This window comes from Notolepis coatsorum, assembly GCF_963971535.1.
Source record: "Notolepis coatsorum genome assembly, chromosome: 8".
In the NCBI taxonomy this organism is placed as follows: Eukaryota; Metazoa; Chordata; class Actinopteri; order Aulopiformes; family Paralepididae; genus Notolepis; species Notolepis coatsorum.
Window position 1 is genome coordinate 15,233,554 of NC_140172.1, and position 16,747 is coordinate 15,250,300.

General features: G+C 48.2%; 1 protein-coding gene across 1 annotated transcript in view; it reads right to left on the reverse strand.

Annotated features, from left to right (window-relative positions):
• Positions 1–16,747, reverse strand: part of camkk1a (calcium/calmodulin-dependent protein kinase kinase 1, alpha a) — a 146,173-nt gene that overhangs the window by 5,838 nt on the left and 123,588 nt on the right. Inside the window, exons 13-14 of the mRNA XM_084319663.1 lie at positions 15,161–15,264; positions 1,589–1,636 (exon numbers count right to left, since the gene is read on the reverse strand). Of these exons, the coding sequence (XP_084175789.1) occupies positions 1,589–1,636; positions 15,161–15,264 (152 nt within the window). The remainder of the gene's footprint in view (positions 1–1,588; positions 1,637–15,160; positions 15,265–16,747) is intronic.

The following is a 16,747-nucleotide window of genomic DNA, read 5'->3' on the forward strand; positions in this document are numbered from 1 at the left end:
ATGGCCTGGTCGAAGACAACACCCAGGTTTCTCAGGTGGGGACGTATGTTGTCTTTAAGGGACCCCAAGTGAGTGGCCACTCTAGCTGCAGTCTTTTCAGCTGCTACGATCAGCACCAGGATAAGGATGGAGACCTGATTCTCGTCAGAGTTTAGTCTGAGGTCACTGATTATTTTGGTGGAGGCAGTTTCAGTGCTATGATATTTTCTGAATTATTCTAAGATGTTGTTTTCTTCAAGAAAGGAATTAATTTGAACTTAAACTATCTTTTCACGTACTTTACTAATAAATGACAGCAGCAACATCCATGGTGGTGTTCACAGAGACAGACGAAGGGGAAACAATGGGCAGAGTTATATGCAACCGAGGGGGGAAACAACATGATGAAGTACCCGCACATCAAAGCATTATTGTAGCACCCTGTGACTACCAGAGAGCAAGATATATTGACAAACAATTATACTGTCAATATCTCCAGGTTAGACACACCACAGGAGCAAGGAAAAGTAGCGTTTATGGCCGGAAATAGTTGAGAACTAAAATGACAATGGGGCAAGTTAGCTGTTAGCAAGCTAGTTATCTAAGACACTTCCAGAGATAATACTGTAGGCTATAGCTTTCTGATTTATCTATGAATTCTTACCATGACTTGCTGCACACGTTGGCATACAGTAGGCTATTGAGTGTCAGTGTCCAACCGTTTGCCCATTCTTGCTGCAGATGCCTCACATCTTATTGCCTATATATCCACTTTTCTCTTCTTAAAGGCTCAGTTCTTTGGTTCAGAAGCTTATGAAAACTTATTTCTGGGTCCTTTACCATGTTGGCAGTGCATCTCACCACACAGTACTGCCTCGTACTCGTGCAAAATGCAGCTGCACGGATACTAACTAAAACTAGAACATTTGATCACATCACACTAGTTTTGTCCGCCCTACACTGGCTTCCTATCCAAGCCCGATCTGACTTTAAAGTGCTACTCCTCACCTACAACATTTTAAATGGGCTCACACCGCTCGATCTATCCGATCTCATCTCTCGATACTCGCCCGCTCGTGCTCTGCGCTCACAAAATGCGGGGCTTCTATCTAGCGATCCCTATATATTCAGTATATTTGAGGTGTTTTTCTGATGTTTGCTAGCTGAGCAAAATGACAAGGAGGCACTGTCACGCAATACAAAGTCAATGGAGAGCCATGGAATATTTCCCCCTCTGTGTGGTGGCGGGACCTATTCGCGCTCTGTCTATAGTACCGCCACAACATGATATGGCAAATATGTCAGAATGATGGTTTGTGGAAAAGTCACGCTGACCTCATTCCACCACGAGAAGGACACACTGCTGAGGAGTAACAGATATGGGGGGGGATGGGATCACACACACACACACGCACACACACACACACACACACACACACACACACACACACACACACACACACACACACACACACACACACACACACACACACACACACACACACACACACACACACACACACACACACACACACACACACACACACACACACACACACACACACACACACACACACACACACACACACACACACACACACACACTTACCTCAGTGAGGGGAGGCGTTTCAGAGAGGGGCGGAGCGGCCACGAATCCCTGAGAGGAAGACAAGAAGATGGAAAGAAGGTCACAGGTGAGAGGTTTATTGACTTTTGATACTGTGGATCATGATATTCTGATACAACACATTTTGAAACTGGCCCCCGTAAATGTCCAAACCCCCCCTCCCACCCTCCCACCCACCCACCCCCTCCTAATGTACAGTTTCCTCCCCGTTGTATGTACGGTATATGTAACTGAGGGGTACAATTCCCTGACTGTATTGATAAGTATGGTATCATTAAACCACTACCGCTTTATGTACTTTAATTACTGGCCATACAGTACATGATATATAAATATGATGAACACTTCCCACAATGAATCGGTTCCACACAAAGTGGTAATTAAGTATTTATTGCAGCAAAAGGTACATAATATACTTCTCTATTTTACTTTGGATGCGCTTATAAGGCAAAGGAATGTGCGTAGGCAAATCAATAATGAATGTCCATTCTCTGGTTACGCAGGAGGTAATTATACAACCTGAATCTTAGAGAATTATATCTATGGTACACTAGTAATATATAGCGGGAGATACTGGAAGGGTCCCCCCGGTTGTAAGCCAGCAGGGGTAGAGGATCTGTCGGTAGTAGAGAGTCTGGTCAACGATGACTAAGGAGACTCCAAGTACAGGAGACGGTGCAATAGTCTCTTGATCCACAGACGAATACAGCTGTTCTCCGTAGACTGTAGCTCCACAGTGAAGAAAGCTAGCCGGCCTCAGGCTCTCTGAGGCGCAGACTCGACGTGGCTCCTCACAGGGTAAATCCCACACGTGTAGGCGTCGGCGATTCTCCGCTCCATAAATCACAGGACCAAAACAAATATAATCCAGCCGCAAAGGGCTATGTAGTCGTCGGGTAGATTAATCCAGTGTACATGTCCACACGGTTCTCGTCTAGGTCTCCTCGGGTGAAAGCGCCATGAAAGCAGCCCAGCCTGGATAAGCACTCTAGCTGATACGAGGAAGCGTTGGTGATGCTGGTCACTGTAGAACTTTAGCCGCACGATACACTATACACAAATAGACTATTACTGACTTAATAGAAATATGTCGCACTCGACGGTATAGCGCCAAACTCTGACAATTCAGTTATTAATTCGCACGCGGTCTCAATGCTCTATTTGGGGCCAAACAGGCCATACTTCACCGCACGGAGTATCGTGGGTGAGGCTTCAACTTATTGGGTAACTCTACTTCTGTATTCACCTGCGCCATATTTATATGCACGGCGAACAATCTAGTGCCAACCTCATTTCTGTCTCGTATCCCTGGGCAAGGCCGGGCATGTACAGACATGTCTTGACGGTGGCCTTGAACCTGACTCAGGTGTTGACGGTCTTGACGGGAAACTTCTGAAATTGGTCCCTGATTTAATTGCCCCTGCTATCTGTCATATTATAAATCAATCCTTTAGTGAATGTTTGTATCCGCAACAGTGGAAAACTGCCAAAGTAATACCACTGCCAAAAAATTTGAAATTGCCATTCTCAGGATCTAATAGTCGTCCCATAAGTTTACTGCCAGTTTTGAGTAAACTGATGGAAAGAATAGTAAGTGAACAGATTAAAAGCTACTTTTCTTTTAACACATTGACCACTGATTTTCAACATGCATATCGTGAAGGACATTCAACAGCGACTGCTTTAACCCAAATGACGGATGATTGGCTGAAAGAGATAGATAAAAAGAAAATGGTTGGAGCTGTCTTGCTTGATTTTACTGCAGCATTCGACATCATAGATCACAAATTCTTACTTAAAAAACTTGAATGTTACGGTTTCTCCTCATCTGCACTATCTTGGATGCAAACTTATTTAGCAAACCGGAAACAAATAGTTTTTTTTAATGGGAGTTACTCAGAAGTTAAAACGGTAAGGTGTGGAGTACCCCAAGGAAGTTGCCTTGGGCCTTTGCTCTACACCATATTTACAAATGACATGCCTCTTGTCCTAAATAAGTCCTATATTTCTATGTATGCGGATGATTCAACGATTTACACATCAGCCTCAACAGCCAATGAATTAAATACGGTCCTAAAGGCAGAGTTGCAATCAGTGATGGAATGGATAAAGAATAACAAACTAGTTCTAAACATATCAAAGACAAGTAGCATCATTTTCGGTTCAAACCATACTCTAAGAACGAACCCAGTCTTGAAACTTTTGATAAGTGATGTGGTAATTAATCAAGTCCAGGAGACTAAACTCCTTGGGGTAACATTAGACAGTAAATTGTCATGGTCACACCATATAAACAATATAGTAGTGAAAATGGGAAGAGGGATTTCTGTTGTTAAAAGATGTGCTCATTTGTTACCACTAAATTCTATCAAACAGGTCATTCAAGCTCTGGTTTTGTCAAATCTTGACTATTGTCCTGCAGTATGGTCGAATGTAACGACGAGTAAACTGAAAAAATTACAAATGGTACAAAACAAAGCAGCACGTATAGCGCTTCGCTGTGAGTACAGAACTAATGTTGCAGCGATGCACAGTTGTTTAACTTGGTTACTTGTCAAACATAAATTACTCTGCTCACTCCTTGTATTCACTAGGAATATTTTTGTTACAAAGATCCCCTCAATTTTATATAACAATTTATCAATAAGTCTTGACAGACACAACCATTCCACCAGACATGCTTCTGCACGAGGTTTTACACTTCCAAAAGTGAGGTCGAATGCAATGAAGCGAACTGTCATGTTCCGTGGTATGCAGGAATGGAACTCTCTTCCCAGACATGTTAAGCAGGAGAATAGTAAATGCCGTTTCAAAATCGTGGTAAAACAACATTTTCAACCAAAGAAATTGACATTCCCTAATAGATAGTGTGTACGTAAATTAAAATGTATGTGTCTGATAAAGAGATAGGTATATATGGATGAAAAGGCATGTGTCTGATAGGGATATATTATTAAAATATTGTATAATTTTGTATTTTTATATTGTATTATGAATTTGATTAGGGTTTTTACTGTTGTTTTAATTGTCTGTATGACATGTAAATGTTGTGAGTGTATAAGGGTTTTTATTGTTGTTTTAATGGTCTGTATGTCATGTAAATGTTATGAGTGTATAAGGGTTTTTATTGTTGTTTTAATTGTCTGTATGACATGTAAATGTTGTGAGTGTATACGTCTGTAACTGTATTTTATGTGTTATGGACCCCAGGAAGAATAGCCCCAGCACTGCTGTGGCTAATGGGGATCCAAATAAACTTAAACTTAAACTCTGGAGGCATGGCCCTGGCGCCTGTGGACCGCTGTCCAATAGGAGAATGAAATATTATGGTCTGTACTAGGCTAAAGGGATATTCCGTGTATATGTACAAGGAATATACAAGGGATATCAAACGATATACAAATACTATGCAATATATATCAATCAATAAATATATATATTCGGTTTAATCTGATCCTTTGTAACAGCCGCCTCCTAATTAGTCCCACCTAATTAGCTAAGCAGAGACAGATTAACCGCACTGTCCACTACTCAATGTCTGTTGTGAGGGGTCGGGCAGTTCACAAAGTCATGGGGTCATGGTCGTCATTGATATTATCGGGGAGCCTTGGCAGTTCTATTAGCCTCGCCACGGGTCGGGTGTAGATCCGTCCTTGGACGAGCACTTCGGCTGCTCGGACCTTTCCGTCGGCACCGGTGATCACTTTGCTTACGCGGCCAGCCGGCCACATAGCTAGGGGTAGTGACTGGTCGATAATCATGACGACTGTTCCTTCTGTCAAATTGTCTCTCTCTTTCACCCATTTCTGGCGGGTCTGTAGAGACGGTAGATAGTGGAGTAGGAAGCTGTTCCAAAACTTGTCAGCCAATACTTGACTGTACCTCCACATTCTTCGGCCGTTCGCTTCTTCAGGCCTGTACATTGTCTGTGGTAGCGCGGGGTCTAGCCGCCCCATCAAGAGTGTGTTGGGGGTGACTGGGTCGACATCTGCTACATCACTTGAGACGTAACCGAGGGGCTTTGAGTTCAATACTCCCTCGATCTCCGTGAGGACTGTCATTAGGACTTCTTCCGCCACGGTCTGGGCCCCAAGCACGGCGTACAGGGCTGTCTTTATTGAACGTACTTCTCGTTCCCAAGTTCCACCGAAGTGAGGTGCGTTCGGGGGATTAAACTGGAAGTCAATCTGGGATGGAGCGAGGTGGGTCTTAAGTTCTGGGCCCATAGCTTGGAAGCTCTCTCTCAGCTCTCTTTCTCCGCCTTTGAAGTTTGTCCCGTGATCAGACAATAATATAGACGGTTTGCCTTTCCGCGATGTGAATCTTCGGAAGGCCATAAGGAATGAGTCTGTGCTCATGGTTGGAAGGAGTTCTATATGCATCGCTCGGGTGGTCATGCATTTGAATACAATACCCCACCGCTTCTCGGTTCCTCTTCCTTTCTTGATATACAGCGGGCCGAAACAGTCCATACCGGTGGAGTGAAAAGGCTTGTCGCCGAGTCGGAGGCGACAGGGAGGTAGGTCAGCCATCCGGGGTATACTGGGCTGCGCTCGCCACTTACGACAGTCTAGACAGGTTCGCTGGAAGCGCCGCACTGCTTCTCTCCCTTGCAGTATCCAATAACGACGTCTGATCTCCGCGAAGACTCTCTCTGCCCCAGCGTGATGCACATCCTCGTCGTATTTCTTTATGATCAGCTCTGTGACCTTGTGTCGGCTGTTTAAGACTATCGGGTACTTGACGTCATCCGGTAAGTCTGGAGCTCTCCGCAGACGACCACCCACTCTGATGAGACCATGGGCGTCGCTCTCGGGGGCTAGGTGGAGCAGTCTGCTGTCTGATGGGACGGGCTTTGCTCCCTGTAGACAGTCTAGCTCATCGGGGAACGAGTCTCTCTGGGCTCGTTGTAGTAGAAGAAGTTCTGCTTCTTCGTAGTCAGCTGCTGTAATGTCAGTAGTGAGCTGAACCTCTGGGTGGTGCCACAGGAATGTCTTTAGCTGCGCACTCTCTAGGGTGAGGCAATCGTCTATGTCGGGGTCTGTGGAGACGAGTGTGTTCAATCCACAGAACATAGATTTCTTGTTTTCGGCCTCCTCTTTACTCGCTTCCCGTGGGGTGGGTGTAGGCCACTCTTCTTCCGGGAGCTTGAGGAACTCTGGCCCGTCACTGTATAGGTTGTGACGGGTGAGGTCATCCAGGGACATTCCCCGGGTGATGACGTCAGCTGGGTTGTGTTTTGTGTCCACATACCTCCAGCTTGCTACTTCTGTTAAATCTTGAATCTCTGTGACTCTGACTCCCACGAAGACCTTGTATCTGCACGAATCAGACCGGATCCATGTGAGTACTGTCGTGGAGTCTGACCACAAGATTGTTCTTTGCACCGGAATGGTGAGTTCACGTTGGATTAACGTGGCGAGTTGCGCTCCTGCTAGGGCTGCGCAGAGCTCTAGACGCGGGATAGATTGTTGCTTTCGTGGGGCTATTCTTGAGCGAGCCAGGATGAAAGCAGTATGTATTTCTCCTCCCTCCTCTCGGGCACGCAAGTAGGCCACCGAACCGTAGGCTACTTCGGAGGCGTCGCTGAAGACGTGCAGGTCCATCTGGCACGTCTCCGGCCTCACTGTGGGTGGGAAGTAGCTGCGGCATATGTTGACACCTGGGAGTGAGCTGAGTTCCGTCTCCCACTCTCTCCATGTGGATGCAAGGTGTTCGGGTATGGGGTCGTCCCAGCCCTGGTCCTTGTCCCATAACGCTCTTACAATCATCTTTGCCCTGGTGGTGTAAGGTAGAATACATCCCAACGGGTCATATTGTCTGGCGAGTGTTCTGTATACACTCCGTCTGGTGGTCGGTAGTGCAGTCGACCTTCCCTGCTCCTTGGTCAGGGGTGTGTGTTTATAATGGAGCAAGTCTGTTTTGAAGCACCAGACTAGTCCTAATGTCATTTCTTGGGCTTCTCCTGGGATGGTCGCCATCCAGGTCTCGCTGCTTGCTGCCTTGTCCTCGGGGGAGAGGCTGCGCAATACTTGCGGGTCGCTGCTGGCCCACTGCCTGAGATCAAAGCCGCCTTTGATCAGGGAGGCGCGGAGCTTGAGTAGAAGGGCCTCGGCTTCTTCTGGCGTCGAGACGCTTTGCAGACAGTTGTCCACGTAGAAACTATTTCCTACACTTTGTCTGACCTCTTCATCAGCTGCTGGGTCCTCTGCGACGTGCTTTTGCAGTGCAAACGTAGCACAGCATGGGCTGCATGTGGTTCCGAAAGGGAGGACTTCCCATTGATAGATGGCTGGTTGCTCATCCCCGATCCTCTCTCTCCATAGGAACCGCAGCAGGGGCTTGTCCTCCTCCACTAGTCTCACCTGCAGGAACATCCCTTTGATGTCGCCGCTGATGGCCACCTTGTCTTGGCGGAAACGTAGTAACACGCCTAGTAGAGAGGGGCCGAGTGTTGGGCCGGGCAAGAGCTCTTTATTCAGATTTTGTGATCCGATCTGGTAGCTGCAGTTGAACACAATACGATCCTTGCCGTTGTGGTGGACTTTGTGGTGCGGCACGTACCATGATTCGGTCGTCTGATCGGCCTCTTTAATGTCAATTTTCTTTATGTGTCCCGCTGTGATTAGCTTGTTAATCTCAGCGCGGTACACCGTCTCTTGAGCGGGGTCTCTGGCTAGGCGCCGCTCTGTGTTCAATAGATACCGCCCCGTCGCTTCTTTTGGGGCGTGGAAGGTAGGCATACCCTCTCGCCTCAGGAGTGGAGTTGCGTATCTCATCACTCCGTTGACTTTGACTCTCTTTGTCCCCTGCTCGAGGAGGGCTATAGCGTAAATGTCTTCCTTGGAACGAATGTCTTTCTTTTCGTTCTTAAAGGGCATTGTCTCTAGTGTCCATAGCCTCTCGACATGCTGTAGGAGGGTGGTGTCTTCTTCTGTCACTCTGGAGTGGAGGCAGCTAGTGGCTGCTGTTCGGTTAAGAGACTTAGCGAGGGGGCCTTGTAATGTCCATCCTAGGCGGGTCTCGACTGCTGCAGGACAGCCTCTGGGCCCTGTGTGGACCCGGTCTATCGGGACGATGAGGTCTGCATGGTCGGAGCCTATCAGCAGGGTCGGGGTGGCACCGTCTATGAGCGGTATAGGTAGTTGACGCAGGTGCACATATTTATCCATCAGCTTGGCGATGGGGTAGGTGTACTGCGACAGGCCTATTTCTTGGCTGGTGAAAGCGTTAGTAATCCTATACCGTCTCTCTGGCTGCCCGCTTGCTGCGATAGTGAAGGAGACATTCTCGCCCTTTATCGTCTTTAGATCTCTTCTTATTGTCCGAATCGTCATCTGGTTTTCGCTCCCCCGCAGCCCCAGCTGGGCCGCAGCGGACGCGAGGAGAAGGGTCTTCTCTGACCCGTCGTCAAGGACGGCGTAAGTGTCCATGACCTTATCTTGGTAACTCAGTGTTACGCGGACCACCTTTAAGAGCACCCGGGCGCCCCCGCTGCTGGCGGGGTCAATGTACATAACACTTGCCTTTGTGCTGCTTGAGGGTGCAGGCTTTCTTCTGTTACTGTCGTGTAGGACATCTAGGTGGGCTCCGTCACACCGATTACACCTCTTCTTTAAGCGGCAATCGGCTGCCATGTGACTGCGCGCACATCGGTAACAGCGTCGGTTGGACTTTATCCATTGACTCACCTCATCGGCGGTCATCTTCTTGAACGTGTCACATTGTGACAACCAGTGTTCCTTTTCGCAGTACGGGCACACCATCTTCCACTTCTCTTTCATCGAGGGGGTACTGTGGTTCTTGCTGCTCGGTACTGATTCTGATTGGTGCATGACGGTCACCAATCTTCGGCCATCGTTTGCTCTCCTAGGTCCCTCTCTGGAGCTTGGGGTGCTCCGCATGAACGTATCCAACCGTAGGCTGTTGACTTCTCTCGCCAGGAAGTCGGCTAGGTCTAGGAGGGATGGCTCGGGACCGTTAGGATCACGGTGGTCTCTTTGCCGCCTGAAGCGCTCTTGTCGGGCGGGCGGAAGCTTCTCTAAAATCCTCTCTACATTAGAGTTTGCGTACAGTTCGTGCATACCCTTTTCTCTTTGCGCCCCCAGCATCCCTACCAGGGATTGTACCTTGATAGACAGGTCATCTAGTGAGCGATTGTCTGTGGCTGGGGGTAGGCGGTCAATATGCCTTATCTCTTGTATTACGTAGTCCCATATGCGTCCATATCTTTGGTCGAGTGCTGCTAGAGCCGCTGTGTATGGGGTAGTAGAGGTGGCATAGGCCAGCGCTATATTGTGCGCTCGGGGCACCTTGAGGTGCTTCAGTAGGATAGCATACTTGTACGGTTCATCAGCTACATCGGACATCATTGTCTCTAAGCACATTCGTAGCTCCGTGTACTGTGCTCTGTTCTCGTGGGTGAAGTCCGGAAACGTCGGTGTGCCAATGTATGATGCCATGGATGGCTGGCACATCGGTGAGCGTTGGAAGAGAGGCCTCCTAGGCGAGTCTTCTCTTACGCCTCTTGGTGGGCTGGTACCTGCTGGGTACCATGGCCCGCGTATCCAGGTGCTGTTCCTCGGGGCTGGTCGTGCGTCAAGCTCACCCGTGAATTGAGTCGGGGGTCTGTAGCGCAGAGCCGCGGGGGTAGAGCCTGGGCTGTACTGGACCTCCTGGTCCTGTGGAGTACTGTGCTGCTGTCGGGCTTGACTCTCCTCCTCTCCCTCTTCTTCTTCCTCTGGCAGGTCCTCTAGATCCTGTAGTCGTCTATTTAGCCTCTCCGCGGTGTAGACCGTTTCTTCCTTGTAGCTGGGTCTCACTTGGACCGGTCGGGGAAGGGGTTCGGAGGGGGGTATAGGCTCTCTCTGGTGGTCGGGCTCAGGGTCGCTTGGTCGGGTAGGGGAGGGTGCCCTTGACCCTTGTCTTGACGAGGCCCTGGAACCCCGTGCGGAGGGAGGGGGTGTTGCCCTGGTGATCAGCTGCTCCATTATCTGCGCTTGTAATCGGTCGCGCTCGGCTTCGCGCTTGGTGAGAGCGAGGTCGCGCTCTGCTTCTCTTTGGGCACCGGCAGCGGCGCGCTGGGCTTCGGCGGCGGCGCGCTGGGCTTTGGCCCGGTCCCTTACCATATTCTCTTCCGTCTGAAGGCGTCTAATCTCTAGACGTATACGATCTTCGTCGCTCCGTTGCTGCGCCTGAAGGCGTTCTCTTTCCATGGAAGAATGTTCGCGCTCACTAAGCGCCTGTGCTTGGAGTCGATCGCGCTCTGTTGATGCTGCTAGGCTGGCGAGGAATGCCTGTGCCAGCATCTTGTCCGCCTCGCTGGGGGAAGACGCTGGTTGAGGTGATCCGCTCCTGGCAGTACTCGTTGGAGATCTGTTCTCCTGTGGCGAGTCCTGGAGATCCATCTCCGGGGTGCTCTCCTCTTCTTGTAGCGGGTAGAGTTCCATCCCTGGAGAGCTGTCTTTATCCTGGAGCTAGTCCGGGGACTACTTCTTCGGTCTTGGCGGGGGGTAAAGTCATGTCGGGTCCCTCCTGGTCCCTACCGTGAGCTTGGTCAGTTACGTTAGAACCCACTAGGGCCTCTATTGGCGGGGTAGCCTGGTCGATAGGGTCGGACATAATTTTACTATCTACTTTTTCCGCATTTACCGTCTGTAGAAAGCTAGGTAGTATATTGGCAACGTAATCCTCTAAGTACTGAGGTGTCTGCCGTCTACGCTGCGGGCGATCTACTTTAGGAGAACCGTTTTGTGGAGTGTTCATCATAGGCCATGTCAATATTAATACCACTATATTAATATTACACTAGTTACCCTCCGGCTCGAAGGACCAATTGTAACTGAGGGGTACAATTCCCTGACTGTATTGATAAGTATGGTATCATTAAACCACTACCGCTTTATGTACTTTAATTACTGGCCATACAGTACATGATATATAAATATGATGAACACTTCCCACAATGAATCGGTTCCACACAAAGTGGTAATTAAGTATTTATTGCAGCAAAAGGTACATAATATACTTCTCTATTTTACTTTGGATGCGCTTATAAGGCAAAGGAATGTGCGTAGGCAAATCAATAATGAATGTCCATTCTCTGGTTACGCAGGAGGTAATTATACAACCTGAATCTTAGGGAATTATATCTATGGTACACTAGTAATATATAGCGGGAGATACTGGAAGGGTCCCCCCGGTTGTAAGCCAGCAGGGGTAGAGGATCTGTCGGTAGTAGAGAGTCTGGTCAACGATGACTAAGGAGACTCCAAGTACAGGAGACGGTGCAATAGTCTCTTGATCCACAGACGAATACAGCTGTTCTCCGTAGACTGTAGCTCCACAGTGAAGAAAGCTAGCCGGCCTCAGGCTCTCTGAGGCGCAGACTCGACGTGGCTCCTCACAGGGTAAATCCCACACGTGTAGGCGTCGGCGATTCTCCGCTCCATAAATCACAGGACCAAAACAAATATAATCCAGCCGCAAAGGGCTATGTAGTCGTCGGGTAGATTAATCCAGTGTACATGTCCACACGGTTCTCGTCTAGGTCTCCTCGGGTGAAAGCGCCATGAAAGCAGCCCAGCCTGGATAAGCACTCTAGCTGATACGAGGAAGCGTTGGTGATGCTGGTCACTGTAGAACTTTAGCCGCACGATACACTATACACAAATAGACTATTACTGACTTAATAGAAATATGTCGCACTCGACGGTATAGCGCCAAACTCTGACAATTCAGTTATTAATTCGCACGCGGTCTCAATGCTCTATTTGGGGCCAAACAGGCCATACTTCACCGCACGGAGTATCGTGGGTGAGGCTTCAACTTATTGGGTAACTCTACTTCTGTATTCACCTGCGCCATATTTATATGCACGGCGAACAATCTAGTGCCAACCTCATTTCTGTCTCGTATCCCTGGGCAAGGCCGGGCATGTACAGACATGTCTTGACGGTGGCCTTGAACCTGACTCTGGAGGCATGGCCCTGGCGCCTGTGGACCGCTGTCCAATAGGAGAATGAAATATTATGGTCTGTACTAGGCTAAAGGGATATTCCGTGTATATGTACAAGGAATATACAAGGGATATCAAACGATATACAAATACTATGCAATATATATCAATCAATAAATATATATATTCGGTTTAATCTGATCCTTTGTAACAGTATATATTTTCTGTTAGGATCTCTGTTTAACAGTACTGTATATTTGCATATCTTGTATGTCACAAATGTACAGTAACAGTACTATATACCTGTATGTCATGATGTCATGTATGTTGTGTATGTCATCAATGTGATTATGAATTGAAAATGGGGGACCCTGATGTAAGCAAGACGAAAGTCTTTCTCTGGTCTGCATCCCCTTAACAATTGTGTGTATTGAGCCGTACTGTATTGTACCCATTCTGCAATCTGTTAATACAATTTTCAATCAATCAATCAAAACGGCTTGTTAACACTGGTTTCTCTCAACTTCCTTACAGACAGGACGCAGACTCTCCAGTTTGAGGGTCTTACATCTGAAGTCCTAAGAGTTTGTAAGGGGGTCCCTCAGGGCTCAGTTCTGGGCCCACCTTTATTTACTGTTTATATAAATTGCTGGGGAGAAAATATTCAAAATTCAACTTCCCATTTTCACGCAGATGACACTGTTATTATCTGTGTCGGTATGGAATGCTAACACATTCTTGACATCATGTTGGACTTGTGGTCGATCCAAGGTGTTAAGAAGGGGAGGTTACAACCATTTCCGACCAGAGGACAATAGTTGACAAACTGGACAACATCCCCACCAGACCTCTATACCAGAAGTAATACAAATATTTATAATATACACAGAGAGATAATAGTATGTAAGACATTCAAATGCAGTGGCACAGATGCAGGACCTAATGAGATAAAGCTTGATGCTTATAATGCATATCACGTTCCTGGCCAAATTCCCAATCACCTTAATTGGCTGATATCAATCCCTGTCTCCTGAGCCGTTCAGCCATTGTGTAGTGTGATGTGTGCCTGGTGCCAGTGTATGGTACTGTGTAGCCCAAGGTTGGGTGGTGAATGAGGCCATTTCCACCCTACATTGTGGGGAGCGCTTTGAGTGTCTAGAAAAGCGCTATATAAATGTAATGAATTATTATTATTATCACTGCTTTGAGGTTATCTAATATATATATACATCGCAGGTGGGAACAGCTAACACACATCCACAATATTCCTTTATAGGGCTGAACTGCATGATGGGGGATTGGACAATCGACCCTCACACCCATTAGGCATTCAGACAGCCTGCAGTTTGCTCTCTGGTAGAAAACCCTATTTCCGTTTACTGTCACTGTGCGATGAGTAATACCATTGAACTCTGAAAGACACACACACACACAGACACACACACACACACACACAGACACACACACACACACACACACACACACACGCACACACACACACACACACACACACAGAGAGAGACACTTCATAAAAGCTGTCAGCTCCACAGCGGTAAGAGGGTGAATTATGGTGCTATACTAGTAACAGTGTGTTCATCGCAATCATGAATTATGCCGACTAAAGCCACAGTGACCTGTTTTTTAACCCAACAGTTCCACGACTTCCAGATATGAGCCGGTGTCGGCTGGATGGATGGACCACACTTGTAAGTCAGAGAAATTAATTATAGATTTTGGTCTTTTCCCAAGCTATGTTCATGACAATAAGCAAAAACATATTGGCCTTATTCTTTGAAGCAGTAATCCATTCATTTGTGACTACCAGGCTGGATTACTGCAATGCACTTTATATAGGGGTGAGTGGATCCTCAGTGGCTCGCCTTCAGACGGTGCAGAACGCCGCTGCTCGTCTTTTAACTGGCACTCGTAAATACGACCACATCTCACCGATTTTATTTTCACTCCACTGGCTCCCAGTGCACTTTAGGATTCATTTTAAAATTATTTTATTTGCTTTTAAAGCTCTTCATGACCTTGCCCCACCCTACCTCTCTGAGCTGTTGCAGTTCTATACACCTTCCCGCTCTCTCAGGTCAGCTGACCAGCTGCTCCCAGTAGTGCCTACAACTAGGCGTAAGCTCAGGGGGGACCTTCTCCGTTGTCGCCCCCAAAATGTGGAACGAGCTGCCGCTGCAGATTAGACCTCATCACTGCCCCGTTTTAAAGGCCTCCTTAAGACCCACCTTTTCTCTCTGGCTTTCGACACCATGTAGCTTGTTGATTTTATGATCTTATTGTTTTACTGTGTTATTGTTGTATCGTTTTGTTACTGTGTCCTTTGCTCTATTTAAATTTGTATTGCTGCCTATATTTACCTAATGTTTTTTATCTCTGTTTTGGTACTCTTGTTTTTTTTTAATCTATTTTTATTGCTGCTAATAGTTTTTAATATGCTCCCCCTGTACAGCACTTTGTGCCCCTGTGGCTGTTAAAGCACTTTATAAATAAAGTTGGATTGGATTGGATTGGATTTGAAGCGACGAAGGGGGTGTTGACACCTGAGTGATTGACAGGTTGTTTGACCAGTGGGTGCTTACATGAGCAGGTTCCCAGGCGCCGACATGGACCTCTCCTCCCTCCTGCTCGGACATTCGAAGGGGTTGGTGAAGGAACGCTTCCTCAGCATGGCCTTCACCAGGATCTGGAAGAGGCACATACAACACAGGCAGGCATTACTTACAACAACATGTAACATACAACACAGGCAGGCATTAAAAAGGCACATGATACAACACAGGCGGGCATTAGCAACACTAAATGAACATGCAAACGTTGATATGATCCTTGAACCGAACCCTCTCCCTCGACCCTCACATCTGCCAAATGTAAGGGGGGGGGGGGGGGGGGGGGGGGGGGGGGGGCGACAGGAGGTAGAGCAGTCGTCTGGCAATCCGGAGGTTCCCGGACAGCGTGTCGATGTGTCCTTGAGCAAGACACTTAACCCCCAACTGCTCCCGATGAGCAGGTTGGCACCTTGCATGGTCGCCTCCGCCGTCGGTGTGTGAATGTGTGAGTGAATGTGTGAGTGAGTGGGTAAAATGTGAGGAACGAATTGTAAAGCGCTTTGGATAAAAGTGCTATATAAAAAAGCAGCCATTTACCATTTACCAATTGTCAAATCCTCCTTCTACCACCTCCGCAATATTGCAAAGAACCGGCCCTCTCTCTCTCACGGGCCGGTGCAGAAACACACATCGACGTCTTCATTTCCCTCCCGTCTTGACGACCGAAACTGGCTCCTCCCCAGTGGCCTCTGCGTCCGCTCCATCAACTGGCTCCAACTCCCCGACTCTAACCCACATCCTGTCAGCACATCACCCCAGTCCTCAGAGACCCCCACTGGCTCCCACTGGATCAATTACTACATCCTGGTGGTACTCACCTACAAAGCCCTTCGCCACCTGACCCCCCCCCCCCCCCCCCCCCCCCCCCCACTTACCTCACTGACCCCCCTCTCCCCAGTGTTTCTCCAACCATATAGGCACACCTGACCCCCCCCCCCCCCCCCCTCCATTGCCAGAGACACTTGCGTCGGTGCTCTGCCAAAATATCCTTCCAGTTTATGATGCGGTTGCACAAGAATAGTAGCCATGGATACCATCCAACCCTACCTCAGCCTTCTCTCGACCCCAAGTCTAACCCTACCTCAGCCTTCTCTCCACTCCAAGTCCAACCCTTCCTCAGCCTTCTCTCCACTCCAAGTCCAACCCTACCTCAGCCTTCTCTCCACTCCAAGTCCAACCCTACCTCCGTCTTCTCTCCACTCCAAGTCCAACCCTACCCCAGCCTTCTCTCCACTCCAAGTCCAACCCTTCCTCAGCCTTCTCTCCACTCCAAGTCCAACCCTACCTCCGCCTTCTCTCCACTCCAAGTCCAACCCTACCTCCGTCTTCTCTCCACTCCAAGTCCAACCCTACCTCAGCCTTCTCTCCATCCCAAGTCCAACCCTACCTCCGCCTTCTCTCCACTCCAAGTCTAACCCTACCTCAGCCTTCTCTCCACTCCAAGTCCAACCCTACCTCCGCCTTCTCTCCACTCCAAGTCTAACCCTACCCCAGCCTTCTCTCCACTCCAAGTCCAACCCTACCTCAGCCTGCCTTCTCTCCACTCCAAGTCCAACCCTT